Below are 23,091 nucleotides of genomic sequence, written 5' to 3'. Positions count from 1 at the left end.
CGCTGAATACTCACTATACACTCCGATAATTTCCCCTGTTGATGGACTAGTAACGGCGCACGGCCCGGGAATCCTAAGGTACAGTAATGACGAATTCCGCTTACCATACAGGTTTCTCAGTTGGACAATTGCGTCTCCCAACTCAGTGCAGGCACGGCGTAGTTGCACAAGTTGTGTCGCACTCGTTCTAATATCCGCGGTGTCGTCTGTACACAGTCAGAGACGGCGAGAATTACTGCCACGAGATCCTTTCCAGTCTCGACAGGCATCTTGAGCACAGGAATTTTCGCGTAGCCCCACAATAAGAGTAAAAAGTCTAGTGTAGTGAGATCATGTGAACGTGCCAGCCACGATAAAGGCTCCTCTCTGCCTATCCACTATTCAGGGAATGTCTAAACTAGTTGTTTACGAACCGTGAGTCCATAATGAGGTGGAGCAGCATCGTGTTGAAATCACATCCCTCAAGGATGGGGGATATTGTCCAAGAATCTGGGTGAGAACAGTACCAGTACATTTATTCCACTGTCAAGGGTATCAGAACATTTTTGGCTTATAATTTTTGATTCGGCGTTTTTGGATCTAGCTCCCTAATCTCAGACATACATTTACCCTTCTCCGTCGTCTCTGAAAGTTTGTAACGTCACGTTGGGATCATGCTTTATGTATGCTGGGTATATGAAGAAAAGAACTTGCCCCCCTTCTAACAGCCGTGTACCGCAAGTCTCTAGAGGAACGGAAGGTTCCAAATGATTGGAAAAGAGTACAGGTAGTCCCAGTCTTCAAGAAGGGTCGTCGAGCAGATGCGCAAAACTGTAGACCTATATCTCCGACGTCAATCTGTTGTAGAATTTTAGAACATGTTTTTTGCTCTCGTATCATGTCGTTTTTGGAAACCCAGAATCTACTCTGTAGGAATCAACATGGATTCCGGAAACAGCGATCGTGTGAGACCTAACTCGCTTTATTTGTTCATGAGACCCAGAAAATATTAGATACAAGCTCCCAGGTAGATGCTATTTTCCTTGACTTCCGGAAGGCATTCGATACAGTTCCGCACTGTCGCCTGATCAGTAAGAGCCTACGGAATATCAGACCAGCTGTGTGGCTGGATTGAAGAGCTTTTAGCAAACAGGACACAGCATGTTGTTATCAATGGAGAGACGTCTACAGACGTTAAAGTAACCTCTGGCGTGCCACAGGGGAGTGTTATGGGACCATTGCTTTTCACAATATATATAAATGACCTAGTAGATAGTGTCGGAAGTTCCATGCGGCTTTTCACGGATGATGCTGTAGTATGCAGAGAAGTTGCAGCATTAGAAAATTGTAGCGAAATGCAGGAAGATCTGCAGCGGATAGGCACTTGGTGCATGGAGTGGAAACTGACCCTTAACATAGATAAATGTAATGTATTGCGAATACATAGAAAGAAGGATCCTTTATTGTATGATTTTATGATAGCGAAACAAACACTGGTAGCAGTTACTTCCGTATAATATCTGGGAGTAGGCGTGCGGAACGATTTGAAGTGGAATGATCATATAAAATTAATTGTTGGTAAGTGGGTACCAGGTTGAGATTCATTGGGAGAGTCCTTAGAAAATGTAGTCCATCAACAAAGGAGGTGGCTTACAAAACACTCGTTCGACCTATACTTGAGTATTGCTCATCAGTGTGGGATCCGTACCAGATCGGGTTGACGGAGGAGATAGAGAAGATCCAAAGAAGAGCGGCGCGTTTCGTCACAGGGTTATTTGGTAACCGTGATAGCGTTACGGAGATGTTTAACAAACTCAAGTGGCAGACTCTGGAAGAGAGGCGCTCTGCATCGCTGTGTAGCTTGCTCGCCAGGTTTCGAGAGGGTGCGTTTCTGGATGAGGTATCGAATATATTGCTTCCCCCTACTTATACCTCCCGAGGAGATCACGAATGTAAAATTATAGAGATTCGAGCGCGCACGGAGGCTTTCAGACAGTCGTTCTTCCCGCGAACCATACGCGACTGGAACAGAAAAGGGAGGTAATGACAGTGGCACGTAAAGTGCCCTCCGCCACACACCGTTTGGTGGCTTGCGGAGTGTAAATGTAGATGTAAATGTAGATGAAAACATCTGCATGAAAAGCACTGAGAATAAATACAAAAGTTAAAAAAATGGCCTGAAGTACTTCTGGTATGGTAAAGTAAAACTGTGACGAAGACCAATATCCAGGCTATCTAGAAACAGTTACAACAATTTTGGGGTCAGCTCGCCTCAGGAGAGGATACAGCGGTTTTGTTACAGGCTTCCCAAACGACTGAGAGCCTGCATCCAAGGCAATACGGGATGTAACGTCGTTCCGATAACTGGGATCAAACACACCTAAATAACATCCCCCACCTCGTCAACCGGTGAAGTTTCATATTCTTTCCTTCTCCCCTTCTTGGTGCTCAGTCTTTCTGCCAGGCAATGTACACTCCTGGAAATGGAAAAAAGAACACATTGACACCGGTGTGTCAGACCCACCATACTTGCTCCGGACACTGCGAGAGGGCTGTACAAGCAATGATCACACGCACGGCACAGCGGACACACCAAGAACCGCGGTGTTGGCCGTCGAATGGCGCTAGCTGCGCAGCATTTGTGCACCGCCGCCGTCAGTGTCAGCCAGTTTGCCGTGGCATACGGAGCTCCATCGCAGTCTTTAACACTGGTAGCATGCCGCGACAGCGTGGACGTGAACCGTATGTGCAGTTGACGGACTTTGAGCGAGGGCGTATAGTGGGCATGCGGGAGGCCGGGTGGACGTACCGCCGAATTGACAACACGTGGGGCGTGAGGTCTCCACTGTACATCGATGTTGTCGCCAGTGGTCGGCGGAAGGTGCACGTGCCCGTCGACCTGGGACCGGACCGCAGCGACGCACGGATGCACGCCAAGACCGTAGGATCCTACGCAGTGCCGTAGGGGACCGCACCGCCACTTCCCAGCAAATTAGGGACACTGTTGCTCCTGGGGTATCGGCGAGGACCATTCGCAACCGTCTCCATGAAGCTGGGCTACGGTCCCGCACACCGTTAGGCCGTCTTCCGCTCACGCCCCAACATCGTGCAGCCCGCCTCCAGTGGTGTCGCGACAGGCGTGAATGGAGGGACGAATGGAGACGTGTCGTCTTCAGCGATGAGAGTCGCTTCTGCCTTGGTGCCAATGATGGTCGTATGCGTGTTTGGCGCCGTGCAGGTGAGCGCCACAATCAGGACTGCATACGACCGAGGCACACAGGGCCAACACCCGGCATCATGGTGTGGGGAGCGATCTCCTACACTGGCCGTACACCACTGGTGATCGTCGAGGGGACACTGAATAGTGCACGGTACATCCAAACCGTCATCGAACCCATCGTTCTACCATTCCTAGACCGGCAAGGGAACTTGCTGTTCCAACAGGACAATGCACGTCCGCATGTATCCCGTGCCACCCAACGTGCTCTAGAAGGTGTAAGTCAACTACCCTGGCCAGCAAGATCTCCGGATCTGTCCCCCATTGAGCATGTTTGGGACTGGATGAAGCGTCGTCTCACGCGGTCTGCACGTCCAGCACGAACGCTGGTCCAACTGAGGCGCCAGGTGGAAATGGCATGGCAAGCCGTTCCACAGGACTACATCCAGCATCTCTACGATCGTCTCCATGGGAGAATAGCAGCCTGCATTGCTGCGAAAGGTGGATGTACACTGTACTAGTGCCGACATTGTGCATGCTCTGTTGCCTGTGTCTATGTGCCTGTGGTTCTGTCAGTGTGATCATGTGATGTATCTGACTCCAGGAATGTGTCAATAAAGTTTCCCCTTCCTGGGACAATGTATTCACGGTTTTCTTATTTCAATTTCCAGGAGTGTATTTTGCATTACAAGGCAGTTCCGGCACGTGGCCATTTCAAACGCAGATGTACATCGATGTCGTGCGTGTCATCATGTTTCAAAGCAATTCGTGTTAAGTGGCAACAAAAATTTCCTCTATCTATATGAGTATGATAGCCACCAGAAGCAGCACGAGCAGTTAGCACGAGAAAAATGTGTGCCTGAAACGTTCTGGTAGTTACCTTATTTGTAGAGAGGGGAAATGTGGCTTTATTTTCTCCCAACCAATATTTATTATTATCACATACCCATTTCAAGAGGCTTCCCTTGGATTTAAGGCAAATAACGGAACTGCTAATCCGCTCCCATATATTCCCAATAGGGGCACCCTCCACCCCCTCCGCACCCTTACCAACTCGCCTGCTGCTTGGCTGAAAAGTCCCAATCCATAAAGTGGGGAGTTGCTACAACAGCACGCCCTAACTAGCGACTGAAATGTATGAAATGATCAAAACAACTTTATTTTCCGCTGTGAAAATGTTAACACCTGGCGTCCCCATCGCCTCCATCATCATGTAAACAGCAAGATTAAAAGTTTGGCGTATGTGTGGGAACAAATTCCGGTTCCCACATAAAATGAATTGGTTTATAAATATGACACAAGCTTCATCATTGTACAGCTGCCTTTGAAAATGGCCAAACGTAGAAACTGGTTAGTGATGTAAAATAAATATTGAACTGAAAATCCAATGTGTTTCAACAAATTAAACTTCCCACGGTGGGCAGATTAATGCGACCCTCGGGAATACATTGAGAGCGTCGAACTGAATAAGTGGAAACTCTTAGAATATACTCCAAAAGATATGCACCCTATTTTTGTCAAAATCCAGTTTTCATTCTGCATGTGTGGAAATTTTACAGTGTGTAGATACATCCTTCCCGCTTGTTTTCAAACTTAGTTCAACCTGTTCCCGTGAGTGGCGCCGTCACAGCATGTCTTCAAGATAGCTGCTACACTTGACGTTCGTCAGAAGCAATGTGCTGTCATAGAATTCCTGCGCTGTGAAAACGATACAGTGGGAAACATCCACAGGAGGTTGAAAAAGGTGTACGGAGATGCTGCTGTCGATCGCAGTACAGTTAGTCGGTGGGCAAGCAGGTTACGTGATGAAAGCGGGCACTCCAGACAATGTGCAGAGAGTTAGCGAATTGGTGACTATTGACAGACGCATCACAGTGAACGAATTGTCACGCTACGTTGGGATAGGGGAAGGAAGTGTTTCCAGAATACTGAAAGTGTTGGAGCTAGAAAAGGTTTGTGCCAGGTGGGTTCCCAGGATGTTGACAGTGGCCCACAAAGAAACAAGAAAACGGTATGCAGCGAACTTTTGGAACAGTACGAGAATGGTGGAGATGAATTTCTTGGAAGAATTGTGACAGGTGATGGAACATGGCTCCATTTTTCACCAGAGACGAAGAGGCAATCAATGGAGTGGCATCATGCAAATTCACCAAAGAAAAAAAACATTCAAAACCACACCTTCTGCTGGAAAAGTTATGGCTACGGTGTTTTTCGATTGCGAAGGACTCTTGCTTGTAGACATCATGCCAAGTGGAACCACTTTAAATTCTGATGCATATGTGACGACACTGAAGAAACTTCAAGCTCGTTCGGCCACATCGCCAAAAGCAGGATGTTTTGCTGTTGCACGACAATGCACGGCTACATGTCAGTCAAAAAACCATGGAAGAGATCACCAAACTCGGATGGACAACACTGAAACACCCGCCTTACAGTCCTGACCTGGCTCCATGTGACTATCATCTCTTTGGGAAAGTGAAAGACTCTCTTCGTGGAACAAGGTTTGAAGGTGATGACTCCCTTGTGCACGCTGCCAAACAGTGGCTCCAACAGGTTGGTCCAGAATTTTACCGTGCGGGTATACAGGCGCTGGTTCCAAGATGGCGTAAGGCAGTTGAGAGGTATGTAAATTATGTGCAGAAATGAAAATATTGTTCCTAAAGAATTTATCTACACACTGCAAAACTTTCAAACATCTAGAATAAAAGATGGATTTAAAAAAAAAAGTAGTGTGCATTTCTTTTGGAGTGACCCTCGTATAATCCAGGCTGCAGTCTTGGACTTTTTTGTCTTACGAGCGTTAGGCCGTGGTTTAATTCGTGACTCTGTGCTTAAAGTTTCGTCCTTTAATGCTGGAGAAATCATCAGAGGCTAGAAAGGCTCTGTATTTGAAACTCGCTTGAGTTTTTAGAGCTTCTGACGTCGTTTTCAGCATTAAAGGACGAAACGTTAAGCACAGAATCACACCTTGGATCACGGCCTAATGCCCGTAAAACAGAAATCGTTATGGATACACTCTCGATACGAAAGCGAAAATTCGTAAACGGAGCAACAATCCTTATCTGCCTACGGAACGTTTACTAAGAGCGAAAACCAGACAATCCAAAAACAAAGCAGGGTCTTTTCGATACGCTTGCAGGGTTATTTGAATTTGGGCGGTTGGTTATGTATTGCCTTTCACAGTACCTGCTCTATTTCCTTAGTACTTTTACTACCTATCCACTCTCTTCCACAGCTTGTTATATTGCGGTTTAACTAAGGCCCTGTTGACAGTCGACTGGTGACGCTGATACATAACAAAAGAAAATCACATATTCTACAACAGGGTCTCCGCCTGGCTTTAATACCTAGAAAAGCAAGGAGAAAGTCCTGATGTATTTCATTTCTAAGCCAGAGCAGCGAATCAGCTTTCCTAATAGAATGTATCATCAACTGCAGGTTCTTACTCACGGGCTGCAATGATACTTTCATACCATCCAGTATAGCAAACGTTTATTCACCATTAATTAAATACATTTATTATGACATACGGAAGAAAAATCTCAGAAATTTTAAGACAGATAAACAAATGGCAGATAAACAGATAAAAAATATCCACGCATCTAATCCATGTGTGCTACAGCATTTCCACAAAATGTTTTCTCATCCCGGCCGTACTTATCCAGTCTCGCATACCACCAGCGGGACGTGATTGCTCTGTCAGCTCACAGCCAAGAGTGAGGTCCTGTCCAGTGGCCATAGCGAGCTGGGTGACCGCATCACGTTCAACTGCACGACCTTCAACTGTGCCAATCGGCACTCGGTAGGTACCCCACCAGTAGGCAAACCACCTCTCCTTCTTGGAGAATACTGGCTTATCACGTAATATCCAAACAAGAGACTTGCCACTTTAACAGGAGTCTTCCTTTCATTTTTGAAACGCCTTATTACTTCAGATTATTCGCAGCGCTTCTAATTCCTAATTTAGAACTAGTTATTTCGCCCCATAATGTCGTCCCCCTGTTAACCCGCCAGGATAGCCGAGAGCGCTAACCCGCTGCTTCCTGGACTCGGATAGGCGCGCCGGCCTCGGATCGAATCCTCCCGGCGGGTTAACGACGAGGGCCGGTGTGCTAGCCAGCCTGGATGTGGTTTTTAGGCGGTTTTCCACATCCCACGAGGTGAATACTGGGCTGGTCCCCACGTTCCGCCTCAGTTACACGACTCGCCGACATCTGAACACGTTCGCACTATTCCATGAATTATACTAGATGCAGACAGCTGGGGTACACTAATTCCGTCCCGGGGGGGGGGGGGGGGGGGAGGGGGGGGGGGGTACGGGGTGGTGGCAGGAAGGGCATCCGGCCACCCCTTTCCACTAACCGTGCCAAATCCGTTCCTAACAATGCCGACCCCGCGTCAGTGCGGGACATGGCACCAGTGAAAGAAAGAAAGAAGGAATGTCGTCCCCCTGTTACTCTCCTTATTCAGAAATCCCTACTCTAATTGGGTGGGTGAGAATTCTGTAATAGCTCCTTCGAGGAAAAAAGCAAACCTTCCTACTCCCCTCCTCTCCCCCCCTCCCTACCTTGCCCCCCTCCCCTCCACCCATGCACCAGTCGCCACACCCCTTGCAAAATATTGCCGTCTAATTACCTTAAACACTCTGCCGGCCGGCCTGTATCCACCTTAGCAGCCAGGTGAGACGACTTTACTGCTGGAAACTTGTAGCACTCCTTCGCCATCGCTCCTGCTACACCTTCTGTAGCTGGAAACACTGCAAATAGTTTACTGGAAGCCTTTATCCAGCAGATGTTGTGAAGCAGCTGATGACATTTGAGTCTGCTTTGAAAGCCATACCTCCTTTATTTAACTTCAACCTTGGGGTTCTTATATCATCATGATCCTGATTTTATGCCCTCAAATGTTGCACCTTTACACCATATTTCACCCACATGTAAATAAAAGGAACATAGCTGTAATGACTAAACTTTCGGAGTAGTAAAGGATTTCGTGAACGCAGCGGAAGAAATGGGAACTAAAAGACGTTAACCAAGAGAAAACTGAAAATACACTCCTGGAAATTGAAATAAGAACACCGTGAATTCATTGTCCCAGGAAGGGGAAACTTTATTGACACATTCCTGGGGTCAGATACATCACATGATCACACTGACAGAACCACAGGCACATAGACACAGGCAACAGAGCATGCACAATGTCGGCACTAGTACAGTGTATATCCACCTTTCGCAGCAATGCAGGCTGCTATTCTCCCATGGAGACGATCGTAGAGATGCTGGATGTAGTCCTGTGGAACGGCTTGCCATGCCATTTCCACCTGGCGCCTCAGTTGGACCAGCGTTCGTGCTGGACGTGCAGACCGCGTGAGACGACGCTTCATCCAGTCCCAAACATGCTCAATGGGGGACAGATCCGGAGATCTTGCTGGCCAGGGTAGTTGACTTACACCTTCTAGAGCACGTTGGGTGGCACGGGATACATGCGGACGTGCATTGTCCTGTTGGAACAGCACGTTCCCTTGCCGGTCTAGGAATGGTAGAACGATGGGTTCGATGACGGTTTGGATGTACCGTGCACTATTCAGTGTCCCCTCGACGATCACCAGTGGTGTACGGCCAGTGTAGGAGATCGCTCCCCACACCATGATGCCGGGTGTTGGCCCTGTGTGCCTCGGTCGTATGCAGTCCTGATTGTGGCGCTCACCTGCACGGCGCCAAACACGCATACGACCATCATTGGCACCGAGGCAGAAGCGACTCTCATCGCTGAAGACGACACGTCTCCATTCGTCCCTCCATTCACGCCTGTCGCGACACCACTGGAGGCGGGCTGCACGATGTTGGGGCGTGAGCGGAAGACGGCCTAACGGTGTGCGGGACCGTAGCCCAGCTTCATGGAGACGGTTGCGAATGGTCCTCGCCGATACCCCAGGAGCAACAGTGTCCCTAATTTGCTGGGAAGTGGCGGTGCGGTCCCCTACGGCACTGCGTAGGATCCTACGGTCTTGGCGTGCATCCGTGCGTCGCTGCGGTCCGGTCCCAGGTCGACGGGCACGTGCACCTTCCGCCGACCACTGGCGACAACATCGATGTACTGTGGAGACCTCACGCCCCACGTGTTGAGCAATTCGGCGGTACGTCCACCCGGCCTCCCGCATGCCCACTATACGCCCTCGCTCAAAGTCCGTCAACTGCACATACGGTTCACGTCCACGCTGTCGCGGCATGCTACCAGTGTTAAAGACTGCGATGGAGCTCCGTCTGCCACGGCAAACTGGCTGACACTGACGGCGGCGGTGCACAAATGCTGCGCAGCTAGCGCCATTCGACGGCCAACACCGCGGTTCCTGGTGTGTCCGCTGTGCCGTGCGTGTGATCATTGCTTGTACAGCCCTCTCGCAGTGTCCGGAGCAAGTATGGTGGGTTTAACACACCGGTGTCAATGTGTTCTTTTTTCCATTTCCAGGAGTGTAGAATCCACATTGTGGACCTCACGCATCTCCTGGCTGTACATGTAAATAAATTGTGTCTTATAGATACAAGTAGTTGCTAACTGGTATTCTGAATAACCCTGAGCTTGCGTGGCATCAGAAATTATCTTGATGTCTCCGATTCCACCAGTTCGTATTACGAAATTCCACAGCGACATATAATTACCCACTTAACTGAAATTCTAACATAATTGTGTTCATCGTTTAATGCAGGGCGCTTCACACGAGCATTAAATGCAAATAAAAATGAATGAACACTTATAAAGAAGCTAGTTCTTCAGCGAGCACGTATTGAGGTATGGAACACATGGAAAAAATCATTAAACAAATACCGGGATGAGGAAATAAATTGTTAAGATCTCAACCATACTAAAATGTAGTTTTATGATTAATGTGGATTGCCGGATAACATACTTCATGGATAGATACAATTCAACGGACCATAATTGTACATCCCACCAGCTACAACAGACAAAAGAAAAATTAGGAAATGTTATTGTTATTAGTTACTGAAATCTTAACAGTGGAAGAGCGTTGAGATATCTTGAAACTTCGAATGATTGTTGTTGTTGTTGTGGTCTTCAGTCCTGAGACTGGTTTGATGCAGCTCTCCATGCTACTCTATCCTGTGCAAGCTTCTTCATCTCCCAGTACCTACTGCAACCTACATCCTTCTGAATCTGCTTAGTGTATTGATCTCTTGGTCTCCCTCTACGATTTTTACCCTCCACGCTGCCCTCCAATGCTAAATTTGTGATCCCTTGATGCCTCAAAACATGTCCTACCAACCGATCCCTTCTTCTAGTCAAGTTGTGCCACAAACTTCTCTTCTCTCCAATCCTATTCAATACCTCCTCATTAGTTACGTGATCTACCCACCTTATCTTCAGCATTCTTCTGTAGCACCACATTTCGAAAGCTTCTATTCTCTTCTTGTCCAAACTAGTTATCGTCCATGTCTCACTTCCATACATGGCTACACTCCATACAAATACTTTCAGAAACGACTTCCTGACACCTAAATCTATACTCGATGTTAACAAATTTCTCTTCTTGAGAAACGCTTTCCTTGCCATTGCCAGTCTACATTTTATATCCTCTCTACTTCGACCATCATCGGTTATTTTACTCCCTAAATAGCAAAACTCCTTTACTACTTTAAGTGTCTCATTTCCTAATCTAATTCCCTCAGCATCACCCGACTTAATTTGACTACATTCCATTATCCTCGTTTTGCTTTTGTTGATGTTCATCTTATATCCTCCTGTCAAGACACTGTCCATTCCGTTCAACTGCTCTTCCAAGTCCTTTGCTGTCTCTGACAGAATTACAATGTCATCGGCGAACCTCAAAGTTTTTACTTCTTCCCCATGAATTTTAATACCTACTCCGAATTTTTCTTTTGTTTCCTTTACTGCTTGCTCAATATACAGATTGAATAACATCGGGGAGAGGCTACAACCCTGTCTCACTCCTTTCCCAACCACTGCTTCCCTTTCATGCCCCTCGACTCTTATAACTGCCATCTGGTTTCTGTACAAATTGTAAATAGCCTTTCGCTCCCTGTATTTTACCCCTGCCACCTTCAGAATTTGAAAGAGAGTATTCCAGTCAACATTGTCAAAAGCTTTCTCTAAGTCTACAAATGCTAGAAACGTAGGTTTGCCTTTTCTTAATCTTTCTTCCAAGATAAGTCGTAAGGTCAGTATTGCCTCACGTGTTCCAACATTCCTACGGAATCCAAACTGATCTTCCCCGAGGTCAGCTTCTACCAGTTTTTCCATTCGTCTGTAAAGAATTCGCGTTAGTATTTTGCAGCTGTGACTTATTAAACTGATAGTTCGGTAATTTTCACATCTGTCAACACCTGCTTTCTTTGGGATTGGAATTATTATATTCTTCTTGAAGTCTGAGGGTATTTCGCCTGTCTCATACATCGTGCTCACCAGATGGTAGAGTTTTGTCATGACTGGCTCTCCCGAGGCCATCAGTAGTTCTAGTGGAATGTTGTCTACTCCCGGGGCCTTGTTTCGACTCAGGTCTTTCAGTGCTCTGTCAAACTCTGCACGCAGTATCTTATCTCCCATTTCATCTTCATCTACATCCTCTTCCATTTCCATAATATTGTCCTCAAGTACATCTCCCTTGTATAAACCCTCTATATACTCCTTCCACCTTTCTACCTTCCCTTCTTTGCTTAGAACTGGGTTTCCATCTGAGCTCTTGATATTCATAGAAGTGGTTCTCTTCTCTCCAAAGGTCTCTTTAATTTTCCTGTAGGCAGTATCTATCTTACCCCTAGTGAGACAAGCCTCTACATCCTTACATTTGTCCTCTAGCCATCCCTGCTTAGCCATTTTGCACTTCCTGTCCATCTCATTTTTGAGACGTTTGTATTCCTTTTTGCCTGCTTCATTTACTGCATTTTTATATTTTCTCCTTTCATCAATTAAATTCAATATTTCTTCTGTTACCCAAGGATTTCTATTAGCCCTCGTCTTTTTACCTACTTGATCCTCTGCTGCCTTCACCACTTCCCTCAGAGCTACCCATTCTTCTTCTACTGTATTTCTTTCCCCCATTCCTGTCAATTGTTCCCTTATGCTCTCCCTGAAACTCTCTACAACCTCTGGTTCTTTCAGTTTATCCAGGTCCCATCTCCTTAAATTCCCACCTTTTTGCAGTTTCTTCAGTTTGAATCTGCAGTTCATAACCAATAGATTGTGGTCAGAATCCACATCTGCCCCAGGAAATGTCTTACAATTTAAAACCTGGTTCCTAAATCTCTGTCTTACCATTATATAATCTATCTGAAACCTGTCAGTATCTCCTGGCTTCTTCCATGTATACAGCCTCCTTTCATGATTCTTGAACCAAGTGTTAGCTATGATTAAGTTATGCTCTGTGCAAAATTCTACAAGGCGGCTTCCTCTTTCATTCCTTCCCCCCAATCCATATTCACCTACTATGTTTCCTTCTCTCCCTTTTCCTACTGACGAATTCCAGTCACCCATGACTATTAAATTTTCGTCTCCCTTCACTACCTGAATAATTTCTTTTATCTCGTCATACATTTCATCTATTTCTTCATCATCTGCAGAGCTAGTTGGCATATAAACTTGTACTAGTGTAGTAGGCATGGGCTTTGTGTCTATCTTGGCCACAATAATGCGTTCACTATGCTGTTTGTAGTAGCTAACCCGCACTCCTATTTTTTTATTCATTATTAAACCTACTCCTGCATTACCCCTATTTGATTTTGTATTTATAACCCTGTAATCACCTGACCAAAAGTCTTGTTCCTCCTGCCACCGAACTTCACTAATTCCCACTATATCTAACTTTAACCTATCCATTTCCCTTTTTAAATTTTCTAACCTACCTGCCCGATTAAGTGATCTGACATTCCACGCTCCGATCCGTAGAACGCCAGTTTTCTTTCTCCTGATAACGACGTCCTCTTGAGTAGTCCCCGCCCGGAGATCCGAATGGGGGACTATTTTACCTCCGGAATATTTTACCCAAGAGGACGCCATCATCATTTAATCATACAGTAGAGCTGCATGTCCTCGGGAAAAATTACGGCTGTAGTTTCCCCTTGCTTTCAGCCGTTCGCAGTACCAGCACAGCAAGGCCGTTTTGGTTAATGTTACAAGGCCAGATCAGTCAATCATCCAGACTGTTGCCCCTGCAACTACTGAAAAGGCTGCTGCCCCTCTTCAGGAACCACATGTTTGTCTGGCCTCTCAACAGATACCCCTCCGTTGTGGTTGCACCTACGGTACGGCCATCTGTATCGCTGAGGCACGCAAGCCTCCCCACCAACGGCAAGGTCCATGGTTCATGGGGGGGTTCGAATGATTACATTAAAATAAATACTGATTAGAGCCGCATTGTATCGAAATACGATTCGGTAGTTTTGGTACACTATATAAATAATGTAGTAAGTGGTAGGATTACACGTAATATTCGTAGCGTTGGTAGGGAAAGAAACATAAACGAATCTGTAAGAGGCAAACTAGGAGCTCACGATTTTTTTTCTACATAATTGGAATTTCACATCATTCAATGTTATTCTTTTTTGTATTTTATATCCTTACACAATAAAAACTGCATTTTATAAATAATAAAAATTAGTTGATCACATAACTTCTGCAATTTTGTGTAACTGAAGCAATTACTTTTGATGCAAGTACAAATCACAAGCATTAACGTAAAAAGATATACATAGCTACTTCTGTTATTTTGTACTTAGTAGAAAATTCTTCATTATGACTAAAGGTGAGAGTTTCCTGTTATTATTGATAAATTTAGAAGTTGTTCATGAATAACAGAAAGATGTTTTACATAAGTTCAACGAAGTATTGAAGAATTGTTTGATGTATTTTTGTTCTGCGGTTTTTTGTATTTTACCTTTCTTACCTTGTTTTCTAGCGCTGTATGATAATTCTGCATTGTTTTCTTAATTTTTACTGCAACATCCCACTGTTTCACGATAAAAATCAATAATTTTCGAATAAAACCCGAATTAAATATTTAAAAGTTCAATTTTACTATAAATACTGTTTATTTCTAAGCCAGTGACAGTAGGCTAACTATGTAGAACAAAAATGTTCCTCAGGTTGTGCGGCCATTTATATATCCTGGGTCAGTTTCTAGACGGTTCACCGCTCCCGATTATTAGAGGAATCTAGGAAAGCACTGAACGTGTACATAAAGAAATCGATCGTTCTGAGGTAACGCCCAATAGGTATGCAACATGCCTAACGTACAGGTAACGCAGGTACGACCGTAACCGACCAGCGCTACCAAGAAAACCAGTCTACCCTTACTTATGATAGTCTACGGGAGCCTGAGATAGTTTTACAACTCTCGTACTGATCCCCTTGTATTGTAAAGAAGAAGAAGGTGCGACCAGAAACCTGACGTTCCCTACACCATATATTATTGCAAACTGTGTTACGAAAAGAAGACTAATTCTCAATTACTTGAAAATCCGCGTCATGTACATTTAGGTAAATGCAGTGCAAATGTGCAACAATCTCAACAGAATACAGAACTTAGTCGGTTAAATGTGCCCGTTTCGGTATCACAAGGCAAAGCGTTTATACTACGAGGCAAATCGGCACGTCGGATCGTCACCGCGGTAGGATCGGAAGAACAGTGTCCCTCTTCTCTGCCAAACCTAAATACGTCGCTCAGCGTATTGACGGGGCGACGCCTGTCAAAGCTCGCTCTTCTCATTAGGCCAGGCTCAAGTCGGGACGCATCGGGTGGAGAGCACAGGGCGTGGCAGAGCAGCGCAGCGAAGGAAATGCTTTGGGACACAGAGTGTGCGCGTATTAGGAGGCAGTTAAGCTATTGTCACGCAGTCTTTTCTTGCTGATCCAGGGCGCAGTCTTTCCCTGTGAAGGTATGGTCGAACTCACGAACCTTAATTCATTGTCGGTTTCTGGTCAGGAAAAGGACATGCTGATGCTATTATACAGGGTGGTCCATTGATCGTGACCGGGCCAAATATCTTAATAAATAAGCGTCAAATGAAAAAACGACGTAGAACGAAACTCGTGTAGCATCAAGGGGGAAACCAGATGTTTCTATGTTTGGCCCGCTAGGCGGCGCTGCCATAGGTCAAACGTATATCAACTGTGTTTTCTTATATAGGAACCCCCATTTTTTATTACATATTCGTGTAGTTCGTAAGGAAATATGAATGTTTTAGTTGGACCACTTTTTTCCCTTTCTGATAGATGGCGCTGTAATAGTCACAAACCTACGGCTCACAATTTTAGACGAACAGTTGGTAACAGGTAGGCTTTTTAAATTAAAATACAGAACATAGGTACGTTTGAACATTTTATTTCCAATGTGATACATGTACCTTTGTGAACTTATCTTTTCTGAGTACGCATGCTGTTATAGCGTGATTACCTGTAAATACCACAATAATGCAATCAGTGCTCAAAATGATGTCCGTCAACCTCAATGCATTTGGCAATACGTGTAACGATATTCCTCTCAACAGCGAGTAGTTCGCCTTCCGTAATGTTCGCACATGCATTGACAATGCGCTGATACATGTTGTCAGGCGTTGTCGGTGGATCACTATAGCAAATATGCTTCAATTTTCCCCACAGGAAGAAAGCCGGGGACGTCAGATCCGGTGAACGTGCGGGCCATGGTATGGTGCTTCGACGACCAATCCACCTGTCATGAAATACGCTATTCAATACCGCTTCAATTGCACGCGAGCTATGTGCCGGTCATCCATCATGTTGGAAGTACATCGCCATTCTGTCATGCAGTGAAACATCTTGTAGTAACATCGGTAGAACATTACGCAGGAAATCAGCATACCATTTAGATTGCCATCGATAAAATGGGGGCATACCAGTATCCTTCCTCCCATAATGCCGCACCATACATTAATCCGCCAAGGTCGCTGATGTTCCACTTGTCGCAGCCATCGTGGATTTTCCGTTGCCCAACAGTGCAACTTATGCTGGTTTACGTTACCGCTGTTGGTGAATGACGCTTCGTTGCTAAATAGAACGCGTGCAAAAAATCTGTCATCGTCCCGTAATTTCTCTTGTGCCCAGTGGCAGAACTGTACACGACGTTCAAAGTCGTCGCCATGCAATTCCTGGTGCATAGAAATATGGTACGGGTGCAGTCGATGTTGATGTAGCATTCTCAACACCGACGTTTTTGAGATTCTCGATTCTCGCGCAGTTTGTCTGTTACTGATGCGCGGATTAGCCGGGACAGCAGCTAAAACACCTACTTGGCCATCATCATTTGTTGCAGGTCGTGGTTGACGTTTCACACGTGGCTGAACACTTCCTGTTTCCTTAAATAACGTAACTGTCTGGCGAACGGTCCGGACGCTTAGATGATGTCGTCCAGGATACCGAGCAGCATACACAGCACACGCCCGTTGGGCATTTTGATCATAATAGCCGTATATCAACACGATATCGACCTTTTCCGCAATTGATAAACGGTCCATTTTATCACGAAGCAAATACCGTCCGCACTGGCGGAATGTTACGTAATACCACGTACTTATACGTTTGCGACTATTATAGCGCCATCTATCACAAAGCGAAAAAAGTGGTCCAACTAAAACATTCATATTTCTTTGCGTACTACACGAATATGTACTAAAAGTGGGATTCCTATTTTAAAAAACATAGCTGATATCCGTTTGACCTATGGCAGCGCCATCTAGCGGGCCAAATATTGCGCCATCTGATTTCCCGCTTCATGCTAGACGAGTTTCGTTCTTTGTAGTTTTTTCGTTTGATGCTTATTTCGTGAGATATTTGCCCCGGTCACTATCGTAGGACCACCCTGTATAACATATCAAAACGGAACAAATCAGAATGTAAAAGCGGATACAGGAATAAGCGAAATACTCATGGCGAACGCGCTTTGACGTCAGAAGTTTTCTGATAAACAGCTCATGAACTATCACCGTTTAAATTAGAGTCAGTTGCATGAAGTTCACCAGCTTTGGCGGAAATTTATATATTTTGAAGGGTGTATTGCCCAAAACCCAATTGGAAGCGAAGAAAAACTCGCCGTGTTGTTGAAGTAAATTTTACTGAAATGTCTTCCCTAATCATGACATAATGAAGAGCTACATAGCTTACTTTGGAAAATTAATCTGGGAAATTGTTGTTGCTATTCACGATATGAGCCAAGATCCAGCAGCTGCACTTGAAGGCACGTCTGCTGAGTTCTGATCAAGTACCAAAGACGTACCACTGGCTTCCGACGAGTACGATGGCTATGAAGCACTTGGTGCATTGTAATTCTGGGGTGGTTCGAGTTCTTTAGCTGGAGGATTGTGAATTCCTGGGAGAGATGCCTCAGTCTGCGAAGTAAATTCAAATATTTTACCACGAATGAAATGTTGTAGGTGGTATATCTTTAGTTGCTTGGTACATCGACAAGAAGAAATGGTAGAGTGGGTCAATGGCGCATTGAGTGTTCAATCTTTTTACGTTCAAGCGCTCTTTCCTTTGCCTTTTGTTCATGTTATACAATGAAATGTTGGGTACTCGTAAGCTTGGAAGCATCAAGTCTCTTCATTTTCTTTGGTCGTTCTTTATAACATCGGTACTTGATTAGCGAGGAAATGTCCAATTCTGTAGGACCCTCAGTTTGAGATGTAAGTTATTTCCAATAACTTTAAGTTCGTTGTCCTCATTGTGAGACACCAGCCTTCAGGAACACTTACGGTTGCTCGAGCAGTAAACTGCATCCCAGCCCGGTGCACAAGCAAGGACTGTGCTGTCCTGCCCTGCACCTCAATTTCTGGTATTGTATTTACACCCGATTAGTCACAAAAACGTGAGCTGCCCTGCCGTGCCCTGCGTCGGCTGCGTCCCTACGTACATCTTGTAGTTCCTGCCCAGAGTTGCAACGCGCTAGCAGACACAGCAGATCTTTGAGGCTGACAAGAGACTATCGTAGCGCGCACGAACACTTCTGTGACGGGCGTTCGTGCCTAAGTGGACGCCTTTCAGCTTTGGACCGGTGTGTACCCTGTGTGCGCTGTACAGCGGTGTGTGCTCACTGTTTCAGAGAGCCTCCAATGCTGAAGGCTTACAACAACACGGACGTGATCCTGAGGCTGCCCGGGGGCAAGCGGATCCGCGACATCAAGTGGCTGAGCGTCTGGTGCCGGCGGTTCACGGTGAGTACGTCATTTGCTGCACTCAACACAGCAGCGTCACTTATAGCTGTAGCGATTCTGCTCATATTTCGAGCGACTGTCATACATACTTACAAGTAGACATACCCAAGGGATACACTTCGATTTCGATCAGCTTTAAGTATGTTGTATAGCAAAACGAGAGACACATACTTGTTTATATATGCCCATATTGTTGGTTAAAGGGGTGAAACATCCCCTTGAAAAAACACTGAGGTTATTACCTCTGAATGAACACAGATGACATGGATATAAACAAAGTCAAATAAAAGTACGGTGTTTTTTAATGTATGATACAAGGGTGCGTCCATATTTGCCCAGGAAGTCATTTCTTCGAAATATCTCCCTATTCAGCATTTTTTATTTGCCCGATCAGTTCTACGATTCCTCATTACTGTGCAGATTTACATTAACGTACAAAAAATTTCAAATATAACATAATTAAATAAAAGCTGAAAACTGTTTCGCACACTTAAAAGAATATATAGTTCCAGAAAGAGATTTTCACTCTGCAGCGGAGTGTGCGCTGATATGAAACTTCCTGGCCGATTGAAACTGTGTGCCGGACCGAGACCCGAACTTGGGACCTTTGCTTTTCGCGGGCAAGTGCTCTACCATCTGAGCTACCCAAGCACGACTCACGCCCCCTCCCCACAGCTTTACTTCCGCCAGTACATCGTCTCCTACTTTCCATACTTCACAGAAGCTCTCCTGCTGTAGGGAACGAGATACTGGCGGAAGTAAAGCTGTGGGGACGGGGCGTGAGTCGTGCTTGGGTAGCTCAGATGGTGGAGCACTTGCCCGCGAAAAGCAAAGGTCCGGAGTTCGAGTCTCGGTCCGGCATCTGCCAGGAAGTTTCATATCAGCGCACACTCCACTGCAGAGTAAAAATCTCATTCTGGAAACATCCCCCAGGCTGTGGCTAAGCCATGTTTACGCAATATCCTTTCTTCCAGGAGTGCTAGCTAGTTCTGCAAGGTTCGCAGGAGAGCTTCTGTGAAGTTTGGAAAGTAGGAGACGAGGTACTGGCGGAAGTAAAGCTCTGGGGACGGGACGTGAGTCGTGCTTGGGTAGCTGAGATGGTGGAGCACTTGCCCGCGAAAGGCAAAGGTCCCACGTTCGAGTCTCGGTCCGGCACACAGTTTTAATCTGCCAGGAAGTTTCAATATATAGTTGCTACTCACCATACAGCAGAGGTGCTGAGTCGCAGATAGGCTCAACAAAAAGACTGTCGATAAGTGAGCTTTAGGCCAACATGGCCTTTGTCGAAAATAGACAACACACACACACACACACACACACACACATTCACGCAAACGCAACTCACAAACACTACCACAGTTCTGGCAGCTATTTTCGACACCCTGTTGGCTGAAAGCTCGCTTTCCGACAGTTTTTGTGTGGTGCCTATCTGCGACTTAGCTCCTCTGCTATATGGTTGGTAGCAACCATCCCTTTCGTACTATTGTTACATTGTGTCCTGAATTTACAATTGTTATATATGTAACGATAGATGTAGAATATACACAAACAACGCAACATGCGGGATTACTTACCGCAATATAGAGATATTTCTAGCTTCTTTTTTACAATTACGTCTTTGAAATAGCACTTCATAGTACATGATTGAGTTTGGTAGTAACAATACTATACGTTATATGTTGCTGTTAGTCAAATATCGAAATGAAAAACAAAATAGTGTGGGGGTAGGGGTTTTCTAAAAAATGACATTTTCGACAAATGTGATTGTACCGTTGTAACGTAATTTAAAAACCATAGCGACTTTAATCGAAGTTTTTTTTTACACGTGTAACAATTGCAACGGTACTGATTCAAACATATTAAACTTTATTTTTTTCAAGGGGGTGTTTCACCCGCTTCACGAACGTATGGGCACGTGTAAAAAATGTGTGTCTCTTATTGTGCTCTACACTACAAAATGTTCATAGCCGATCAAAATCGTAAGTGTATCCCTTCGGCAGGTTTACTTCTTATATGTAAAAATGCTACTCTAGTACGACGAGCTTTTCAGTGTATCTAGTGGATTGTCACCTGTGTTTTTATGTTTGTTCATCAGTTATTGGCTTCAGGTACGCCACCTCACACTGTACAACTAGAATTGCCTGTATCTCTCTTTTTGGCCTTTGATTTACGCATTGGTCCAACACTAACAAGGTCGCTCTCTGATGCAGTCGAAACTTCCCAGGATGATAGAAGGATGAAAATAAAGGGACACCTGTTTTGGCTTAATTGCCAACACGCAATGGCTTCCGACAAAATGACGGTCAAAGTTTCTTTAGGTAACTGGTATACAGAGCAGCGTGTTGTAATGCTCCCTCGATTGTGCAGGTGGACCTAATGGTTGGCGTAGACATAATTTCGAAAAAATTAGGAGGAAAAATTTGATTATACCAGTCATCGACAGCACGCTACCGACATCGCCGCACCGTTACCTGACAGTGCGAACCATTCCACAAATGCTTTTATCCTGAAATGAAAAACAGTTGATCTTACAGTCTAAAAATAACTACGATGACGCTGTAGTACAGGGTTTAGTCTCACCATAGGCCAGAGTAGACATTTATTTATGTCTTCGATTGCAATCCGGAATCCGCGATGTAAAATTTGAACAATAATTCTGGCAATCTCATAGCCAATATTAAACACATATAACATCTATTATCATGAGTGATACATTTTCACAGTATTTCATTTCTTTGTAAAAGAATCGATAACGAATAAAAATTTGGCGATAGCGAGGACAATACGCACTGGGCGCAGAAATCTCTACAGACAATAAATATTCTGGTGAACATAAAACTCGTATCTCTTAATAAAACATGATATGCTATACCCTGCCCACCAGTTTAAGGGATGTGAAATCACAAAAACGTACTATATATATGTATTTCATAGTACAACAAAGTAGCCTCGTGGCAAGAAGTGTTTTAATTTCTAAAGCTTTAAACATTAAAGAATTGTCCTCTGAGCATTAAATCAGTGGGAATGCATACAAAATGCGGTAAAAACAATATTTAAGTCAGTTATTCCTTCCACGACATTTTCCGCCATCTTAGCAAAATAAAAAATGTATTTTTTTCGAGCTTTAGAATGACGGTGAAATGTTTAAAGGATTTCTTGTACTGATTCCAAAATTAGTATTATATTTTGCGAGTCAGCAGTATTTCAAAAGTTACGGAGAATTTAATATTGTGGTTAACATTACATTAATGATAATTCACCTGATACGTTTCGTATCCAGTTTTATGTTTAAAACATTATCTTTTCTTCTCTAACTTTATGTGACTGGCCTTTAGTTTTGAAGGCTTCTATTAACTGAAATTAAATGTTGCACAACATATTCTTACATCAGTACGTGATACAATTTTGGAATTAGCCAAAAGAGGATGTTGTTGATGTTTTCGTTCTTGTTGTGGTCTTCAGTCCTGAGACTGGTTTGATACAGCTCTCCGTGCTACTCTATCCTGTGCAAGCTACTTCATCTCCCAGTACCTGCTGCAACGTACATCCTTCTGGATCTGCTTAGTGTATTCATCTCTTGGTCTCCCTCCACGCTGCCCTCCAATACTAAATTGGTGACCCCTTGATGCCTCAGAACACGTCATACCAACCTATTCCTTCTTCTAGTCAAGTTGTGCCACAAACTCCTCCCCAGTTCTATTCAATACCTCATCATTAGTTATGTGATCTATCCATCTCATCTTCAGCATTCTTCTGTAGCACCACATTTCGAAAGCTTCTATTCTCTTCTTGTCCAAACTATTTATCGTCCATGTTTCACTTCCATACATGGCTACACGCCATCAAATACTTTCAGGAACGACTTCCTGACATTTAAATCCAACAAATTTCTCTTCTTCAGAAACGCTTTCCTTGCCATTGCCAGTCCACATTTTATATCCTCTCTACTTCGAATATCATCAGTTATTTTGCTCCCGAAAATAGCAAAACTCCTTTACTACTTTAAGTGTCTCATTTCCTAATCTAATTCCCTCAGCATCATCCAACTCGACTATATTCATTATCCTCGTTTTGCTTTTGTTGATGTTCATCTTATATGCTCCTCTCAAGACACTGTCCATTCCGTTCAACTGCTCTTCCAGGTCCTTTTCTGTCTCCGAAAGAATTACAATGTCATCGGCGAACCTCAAGGTTTTTATTTCTTCTCCGTGGATTTTAATTCCTACTCCGAATTTTTCTTTTGTTTCCTTTACTGCTTGCTCAATATACAGATTGAATAACATCGGGGATAGGCTACAACCCTTTCTCACTCCCTTTCCGACAACTGCTCCCCTTTCATGACCGTCGACTCTTATAACTGCCATCTGGTTTCTGTACAAATTGTAAATAACCTTTCACTCCCTGTATTTTACCCCTGCACCTTCATAATTTAGAAGAGAGTATTCGAGTCAACACTGTCAAACGTTTTCTCTAAGTCAAGAAATGCTAGAAACGTAGGTTTGCCTTTCCTTAATCTACCGTGTTTTCTAAGATAAGTCGTAGGATCAGTATGCCTCAGGTGATCCAACATTTCTAAGGAATTCAAACTGATCTTCCCTGAGGTCGGCTTCTACCAGTTTTTCCATTCGTCTGTAAAGAATTCGCATTAGAATTTTGCAGCCGTGACTTATCAAACCGATAGTTCGGTAATTTTCACAT

General features: G+C 44.5%; 1 protein-coding gene across 1 annotated transcript in view; it reads left to right on the top strand.

Moving 5' to 3' along the window:
• LOC126253641 (protein Skeletor, isoforms B/C) overlaps window positions 1-23,091 on the top strand; it is a 749,163-nt gene that overhangs the window by 503,339 nt on the left and 222,733 nt on the right. The window contains exon 4 of the mRNA XM_049955137.1: window positions 18,282-18,393. Within this exon, the coding sequence (XP_049811094.1) occupies window positions 18,282-18,393 (112 nt within the window). The remainder of the gene's footprint in view (window positions 1-18,281; window positions 18,394-23,091) is intronic.

This window comes from Schistocerca nitens, chromosome 4 (genome assembly GCF_023898315.1).
Source record: "Schistocerca nitens isolate TAMUIC-IGC-003100 chromosome 4, iqSchNite1.1, whole genome shotgun sequence".
NCBI lineage: Eukaryota > Metazoa > Arthropoda > Insecta > Orthoptera > Acrididae > Schistocerca > Schistocerca nitens.
The sequence above is the reverse complement of the archived record's forward strand: the minus strand, read 5'-3'. Positions and strand labels throughout refer to the sequence as shown.